This window comes from Sus scrofa, chromosome 18 (assembly GCF_000003025.6).
Source record: "Sus scrofa isolate TJ Tabasco breed Duroc chromosome 18, Sscrofa11.1, whole genome shotgun sequence".
NCBI lineage: Eukaryota > Metazoa > Chordata > Mammalia > Artiodactyla > Suidae > Sus > Sus scrofa.
This window is the reverse complement of record NC_010460.4, coordinates 54,655,414-54,663,665: the sequence shown is the minus strand read 5'-3', so window position 1 is coordinate 54,663,665 and position 8,252 is coordinate 54,655,414. Positions and strand designations below refer to the sequence as shown.

The window sequence follows — 8,252 nt, the reverse complement described above, 5'->3', positions numbered from 1 at the left end:
AAGTGGACTCTATATGTACGGACCTCGAAATGCCGTAGCATCCAACTTTATGTTACCCTCGGCTCCACGCTCCTAACAACTAAAGCGCATCGGGCGCTCCAACCTCCGCGAAGCACCGGGCGGGGGGTGGCGGCGGAGTCTCCAACGGCCTCCCAGAAGCCGACTACCTTGCGCGGGTGCCCACTCGCGCGTCCCCACGCCCAGACCCCGGCGGAGACCGCGACGGGAGCGGACAGGCTCACTGAGAGTCGGCACTGCCCTCCGCAGGCACCGAGGTCGGACAGACCCCACGGCGGGGGAGGCCGCGTCGCCCACGAGCGAGGCAGCGGCGCGGCAAACGCCGGCGGGAGCGCAGACCGTCCCGGACGCGCGCGCAGAGCGCTGACGCCGCGAGCACGTCGTGCGCCCCCACGCGCACGCGCAACGGTCCCGCGGGCTCGGCTCGCAGCCTCCGCCCCGCCCCCGGGCCGGAAGGAGTGGCCGGCGCTTCCGGTGCCGTGCCGCGCGGGGGCTCCCTCGGTGATGTCGTGGATTCAAGCCGCAGCTCTGGTCCCAGGTCCTGGCGAGGAGGGGGACGTGTTTGACGAGGAAGCGGACGAGACGCTCCTGGTGCAGCGGGAATGGCGGAGCCACATGCAGAGACGAGTCAAAGTAAAGCTGCGTGGGGGGCGGGGGGCCCTTGCCGTGCCGGGCGTTGCGGGGAAGCGCGGTCCCGAGCGAGGAGGCCGGCGAGTCCGGGCCTGGCCCGGCGCTGCCCTCCCGACCCTTTGCCGCTCAGCGCGGTCCGCGTCCTGCCAGCATTTCCCAGGGCGGTACCTGGAAGCGTGCGCGCTCCGCGGGCGCCCGCGGGCTGCGTGGGATGCTGGGGACGGACTGAAATAAAGTCGTTCTGGGCTTGGAAGCGCTTCGGTTTGCTGGGGACGGCGAGGAAGGGGTGGGGGAGAAAAGTATACACCGTTCTAATGACGTCTGTCGAAGGACACGTGCACAGTGTACGTGGGTTGCTTGGGGGATGGGGCACCCGAAAGGTAGAAGGGGAGTTCACCGAGACAGGTGGAAAAACTGAACTGAGACTGGTGTCGAAGGGCGGTGTGGGAAGGCGAGAGTGGAATGCCGGTGGCCGGTAAGGGACTGTGATTGTGGGGTTGGGGGGGGGTTGTGACTGAATGTGAATTATCTGTCTCTAATTTGTCTTGCTATTCACCGGGACGCTGCTTAATACCACACACCCAGTTTCCGGGCGAAGCGCTGGGAGCTCAGCTCGGGATGAGTACCAAATGATGAAGTTCATTCCACCTAATATCCTTGCCAGCCATTAAATTGCCATCAAATCTGCCCTTATTTAATGTTTCAGTAAAATAATAGTTGCTTGGCAAATACTCTGAAATAGAAATGCCGTATGTGAGGCTGAGCCTAGACCAGTATGTGTTGGGCATCTTTTGAGTGCTTTGCAGGACAGAATCCCTGCCACAGAGAATTTGCAGGTTATTTGAATGTAGGGATCAAGCAAAATTTCCGAAACCAAGTCTCTCATCTTTTTGCTAAACCAGTTTCCTATTTCCCTACTTCACTTCCAAGACCTCGGTAGCCCTGTTCACTGCCCCGCCCCATCCACCCACACCCATCCAGTCGCCAAGGGACCAGACGCTTAATTCTTCATGTTTACTTTCTGTGGAGCTATTGCTAACACAGTTTTTTAAACTATATAGAATCAGTATCTGTAAATGCGCCCAGTGGGTCTAGACGTCAAGAAGGGAAAAACCAATAGTAAACTTTTATGAGAAGCATAGTCTACTCTGGTTGTGTGGGTGGCAATGCCATGTGTTACAGAAGCAGGATAACACAGTAAGGCCTATCTCATCAGTTTTGTACATTGGGTCTCTGACTTATTGGGAAAACCTACGGTGGTTTACTTGGTGTTAGTTACAGCGGTAATTTCTTCGTTATCTCCTTATATTTAGGAGGGTTATAGAGATGGGATAGATGCTGGCAAAGCAGTAACTCTTCAGCAAGGCTTCAATCAAGGCTATAAGGAAGGTGCAGGAGTCATTATAAGTTATGGACAACTCAGAGGAACATTGAGGTAATTTTTAAAACTTAAATGCTGAATCATTTTAACCTCAGTACTACTGGAGGACTTTTAAAAATAAAATGTTTAAACTGAAGTGCTTTTCCTAGTGTTAACTGTAAGAGGGTGCTGCAGAGAGTAGAATAAAGTCGCCTTCAAAACGTCAAAAGTTCATCCGCTTTAATATGTGAGCCAGGTGTTGTCTTTATTGCCAAGAAACGATAGGGATATGTATTTGTTTGCTAACGGAATCACCGCCAATCTATACCTCAAGGAATTAAAAAGAACTTCAAATTTTGAATAAAGCTTTTAGTCTTGCGCATGTGGCACAACAGTCTACTAGACATCTAGACCAGAAGGACTTGATGAAGATTGTAGCCGGTGATAGAAAAATGATTCCATTTACTTTATCCTGAACTTTGAACACCCATCAAGATTCCATGGCAGTAATGACGTGTTTCAGAACCAAGTGATCACATGACACATGGAGCTGGGAGCATGACAGGTGTATCCTTGATGCTTTGTACATTTTAAACTGCCTTCTTTAGAGAACAGCATAAAATGCTTCAAGAAGTCACTGATTTTAGGAAGATATAAGAAGTTCCCTTGTGGCATGGTGGGTTAAGGATCTGGCATTGCCCCAGCTGTGATGCAGGTTGCAACTGCAATTTGGGTTTGACCTCTGGCCCACAAACTTCTGCATGCTATGGGTACAGCCAAAAAAAAAAAAAAAGATAAAAAATAAAAACTATCAAAACAAAAAGTTTGAGGTTTGAGGCATTCCTTTTGTGGCTCAGCAGGTTAAAAACTGACATAGTCTCCATGAGGACGCCGGTTCAATCCCTGGCCTTGCTCAGTGAGTTAAGAATCCGGTGTCTCAAGCTGTGGGGTGGGTCACAGATGGGGCCCAGATGTGGTGTTGCCATGGCTGTGGCAAAGGCTTGCAGCTGCAACTCTTATTCGACCCCAAGTCTGGGAATTTCCATATGTTGCAGGTGTGGCCATAAAAAAAGGAAAAAAATTTTTTGAAGTTTTATAAAATTCAGCTGTCAGGAATCAGCATTTATAGTGCACAGTGGGAAAAAGATCACGTATTTGTCCTTCCATCAAGTTAAATTAATCTTTTATATTTAGAAAGCCTATTGCTAAATCTTATATCAACTGATTCCATTTTTAAAAACATTATTACTTCCCACAACTGTTATTTCATGACATGAGCAGTCTCAAATGTCAAAAGATACAAGTACTATCTGTACAGGAAAAGTAAAGGTATTTATTAAGGCTGGAAGAATTCTAACTTTCAAGAAAATTGTTTGCTCAGCAAAGTGTCTGCTCTCTCACATAAGTTGAAAAGGTGAAGTTGTCCGAAAACTTTCATCCCCTGGTGGCTCAGCGGTTAGCGAGCCTGACCAGCATGCATGAGGCCAAGGGTTCGATCCCTGGCCTCGATCAGTGGGTTAAGGATCCGGCATTGCCCTGAGCTATGGTGTAGGTCACAGACGCAGCTCGGATCCCGAGTTGCTGTGGCTCTGGTGTAGGCCGGCAGCTACAGCCCTGATGGGACCCCTAGCCTGGGAACCTCCATATGCCTCAGGTGCAGCCCTAAAAAGACAAAAAGACCAAAAAATATTTTTCCCCCCCAAACCTTTAGTTTTGATGGCAAACAACTGTATGGTTAGAACAGTGGTTTTTAACCCTGATTGTACGTTCTTATCAGCTGAGAAGCTTTAAAAATTATCCGCAGATGGGAGTTCCTGTTGTGGCTCAGTGGGTTATGAACCTGACTGGTATCCATCAGGATGTGGGTTCGGTCCCTGGCCTCACTCAATGGGTTAAGGATCTGGCGTTGCCGTGAGCTGTGGTATAGGTTGCAGACCTGACTCGGATCCCGTGTTGCTGAGGCTCTGGTGTAGGTCGGCAGCTGCATCTCTGATTTGACCCCTAGCCTGGGAACTTCCACATGCTGCAGGCGCAGCCCTAAAAAGAAAAAAGGGGAAAAAAAAAAATCCCCGGAGAGATTCTGATTTAATTGGTCTTGGGTATGACTGGGCCTTGCTGAGTTTAAAAGTTTCCCAGGTGCTTCTGTGTGCCTCCCGTCTTGCAAATCACTGGTTTGGAAGCAGGTCGATGTCCTTAAAGGAGGAGCTAATTTCTCAGCTCGTTCTCTGAGTTGTGTCCCTCTTCAGCAGAAGCGACACAGTCATGAGGGGAGAATCTAAAATCAAGAAAAGTGGGTGTGGAGCTTGAAGAAGAGGTCGTGACTTAGAAACAGTTTATACGATTAAGTCCAATTGTTTAATTCCTATTGAAAGATAATATCCTTGTATTTTTTAGTTTCCTGATTATTGACTTGTGTTACTATTATTAATAATTTTAAGAGAAACTTGTAAGCTTAGCGTCAAGAATTCTAAAAGCCTTTGATTGCGTAATTGTTTTCCTGTTTAACTCTTGTTTATATTTTTGCTCAGCGCTTTGCTCTCCTGGTGTCACCTTCATGATAATAGTTCAGCTTTGATCAGTGAGATAAATAATCTTCTGGATGCAGTTGGCCAGTGTGAAGAGTATGTGCTCAGACGTCTGAAATCAGTCATTTCACAGCCCCGTGTTGTGGGTTTGTTGGACTCCATTCAGGACATGGACCTTGGTCATGTAGCTCCAGCTGAGGAAGAGCTTGACGAAGCCGAGGAGGAAAGATTCTGTGACGGTCACGCTGAGGTTACGAAAGCTGTGGTAAGAACCTCAGTGGGGTAGCCTGTTCATCTTTAAAATGTTGCGGAACGCAGGAGCCTGCACGTTCCGAAAACCCAAGCCTCACTTGGATTTTGGAGCAGACGGCCAGTTTGGTGAAACAGCTGGGGGTGTCAGTAGACGTGTTACAGCACCTCAAACAGCTGTAAAATTATCTTCGCTGTAATAATGAAAATAATGTCAGGAACATTCATAGAGCGTTTTGTTTCTGAACAAGCTAGAACCAAAACTTGTACTGGTTTCCACATTGAACACTTCACAGAAGTTTGAAAGGTTTTCAGAATTAACACTCTTAAATGTACCATAAGCCTGTTATCTTTGTCACTGGTAATTTTTTTTTAGGGCCACACCTTCAGCATATGTAAGTTCCCAGGCTGGGGTCCAATTGGAGCTGTGGCTGCCAGTCTACACTGTGGCCACAGCAACTCCAGATGCTTTACCCACTGATGGAGGCCAGGGATCAAACCCACATTCTCATGGATACTAGTTAGGTTCATAACTCACTGAGCCACATTGGGAACTCCTGTCACTGGTAATTTTTATGTAGTGTTAAGATGTGCTCAGAAATTCCAGTTTCTGATGAAAGTCAAGCGTTTTCAGACTCTGAATTAACAACAATGAAGAAAGAATCAGGCCACAGTTGACCCTTGAACAACACAGGCGTTAGGTGTGCCCACCCAGCATGAGGTCAAAAATTCTCATATAACTAACTCATGGCCGGCCCTCCATGTCTACAGTTATGGGTCTGCCATTAAATCAACTTCAGATCGTGTAGTACTGTGGTATTTACTGTTGAAAAAAATCCAAGCATAAGTAGACCCTCCTTGCAATTCAGACCCATGTGGTTCAAGCATCAGTTGCTGTTTTGTTTTTCGTTTTTGGCCACCCCACAGCACATGTAGTTCCCAGGCCAGGGATCAGATCCAAGCCACAGTTGTAACCTGTGCCATGGCTGTGGCCACACTGGGTCCTGTAGCCCACCGTGTCAGACCAGGGATCAAGCCTGTGTCCTGGGGCTCCAGAGACACAACCAGTCCATTGAATATATCAAGAACTCCATCAACTGTTGTTTTGTGAGGACTTAGCCTTCTGCGCCTGTCATGTTGTCTTGTGGTTAGGACCTCATCAGCTAATCAGAGGAATAAAAAATAATGTAATGGCAGAGTTCCCGTCGTGGCGCAGTGATTAACGAATCCGACTAGGAACCATGAGGTTGCGGGTTCAGTCCCTGCCCTTGCTCAGTGGGTTAAGGATCCAGCGTTGCCGTGAGCTGTGGTGTAGGTCGCAGACGCGGCTCGGATCCCGCGTTGCTGGGGCTCTGGCGTAGGCCGGCGGCTACAGCTCCCATTGGACCCCTAGCCTGGGAACCTCCATATGCCACAGGAGTGGCCCAAGAAAATGGCAAAAAAGACAAAAAATAAAATAAATAAAAACCTAATGGCTAAAGTTGTAAGTAGACACACATAGATATATAGATATGTAGATACCTATAGATATTGAAATTAAGAGGCTAATAAGTTTAAGAAGCTGAAGAAATGTTTATACTGATGATTAAAAGTAAGATACTAAAGTTTGCTTCAGGGAGTTCCCATCTCTGCTCAGCAGAAGTGAATCTGACTGGCATCCAAGATGAGAAGGGAGACAGTCCTCTCTCCAAAAGGTTTATCCCGAAATTTTAAAGAAAAAAGGGAGCTCCGGTCGAGGCTCAGGGATTGACTCACCCGATTAGCATCCATGAGGACTCGGGTTCAATCCCTGGCCTCCCTCGATGGGTTCAGGATCTGACATTGCCATGATCTGTGGTGTAGGTCACAGACAAGGCTTGGATCCCACGTTGCTGTGGTGCAGGCCAGCAGCTACAGCTCCAATTCGACCCCTAGCCTGGGAACCTCCATATGCTGCTGGTGCTGCCCTAAAAAGACAAAAAAAAAAAAAAAAAAATGGTTTCGGTTGTTACTGAAGTATGATTGACTGAGGTCTCGGGTGTGCAGCAAAGTGATTCAGTCACACACGTTGTTTCCCTTGTATCTTCTTACCAAATATTGGCTGTAGTTCCCTGTGCTGTGCAGTAGGTCCTTGTTGCTTATCTGTTTTGTATATACTAGGGTATGTGTGTTAATTTCAAATTCTTAATTTATTCCTCACCCCTTCCCCCTTTTGTAATCATAAATTTGTTTTCTATGTCTGTGAATCTATTTCTGTTTTATAAATAAGTTCATTTGTATATTTTTTAGATTCCACATATGAATGATATCATATAATATTTGTTGAAGTTTGTTTTAGTTTTATTTAAAAGTAAGGATACAATTCCATTAAAAATACATTTCATGGGAGTTCCCATCGTGGCTCAGTGGTTAACGAATCCGACTAGGAACCATGAGGTTGTGGGTTCAATCCCTGGCCCCGCTCGGGTTAAGCATCTGGCGATTGCTGTGAGCTGTAGTGTAGGTTGCAGAGGCGGCTCGGATCCTGCGTTGCTGTGGCTGTGGTGTAGGTCAGTGGCTACAGCTCCAATTGGACCCCTAGCCTGGGAACATCCATATGCCGTGGGAGCGGCCCAAGAAATGGCAAAAAGACCAAAAATATATATATGTATGTATGTATGTTTCATGCTCAAGTACTTAGTCTTTCCAAGTATGAATGAGTTAGCCTGCTACCTGACAATGTGCCAGATTATTCCTAATTACAGTTTTGCTTCATATTCACTTAGTGATAAAGCATCAAACCACTGACATCTCTATTACTTGTAGCAATATTCTTAGTCTAGCGTGGAAAAATTAGATCCAGATTTTTGCTCCAGGACCTAAGCATATAAGATCAGAAAAGGGTTTTTCATTATATTTTGGCCCAGAATACAAATTTGTATATATATATAAAACACGCTTTACTTCAGAGACACCAAATGGTTGCCTCATTGATAATCTTAATGTGTATCTACCATCTATTCTAAAAGACACGGTGAGAGAGAAAATCTGATAAAATGGGTCTTTCAAGAGATTGAGGAGTTCCCGTCGTGGCGCAGTAGTTAACAAATCCGACTAGGAACCTTGAGGTTGCGGGTTCAATCCCTGCCCTTGCTGAGTGGGTTAAGGACTTGGCGTTGCCATGAGCTGTGATGTAGTTTGCAGACGTGGCTCGGATCCCATGTTGCTGTGGCTCTGGCGTAGGCCAGTAGCTACAGCTCCTATTGGACCCCTAGCCTGGGAATCTCCATATGCCGCAGGAGCGGCCCTAGAAAAGGCAAAAAGACAAAAAAAAAAAAAAAGAGAGATTGAGAAAATGTACTCTTGTGATCTTAGAACCTCCTCAGAGCTCACTGAACATGACGAAATTCAAGCAACAGATTTAAGCCAGAAGAGCGCATAGTATTTCAGGACATATTCAGACATGCTGAGGATATCAAGTGACATTTGACGGCCAATTTGGGGGTGTTTTG

The 8,252-nt window shown here is 46.8% G+C and overlaps 1 protein-coding gene across 1 annotated transcript; it reads left to right on the top strand.

Annotated features, from left to right (window-relative positions):
- On the top strand, nt 459–7,149 carry YAE1D1 (Yae1 domain containing 1). Its single transcript, XM_003360217.5, is given in 4 exon segments — nt 459–651; nt 1,962–2,083; nt 4,537–4,790; nt 4,793–7,149. Coding segments are annotated over 4 exon segments (678 nt in total). The 5' UTR covers nt 459–522; the 3' UTR covers nt 4,966–7,149.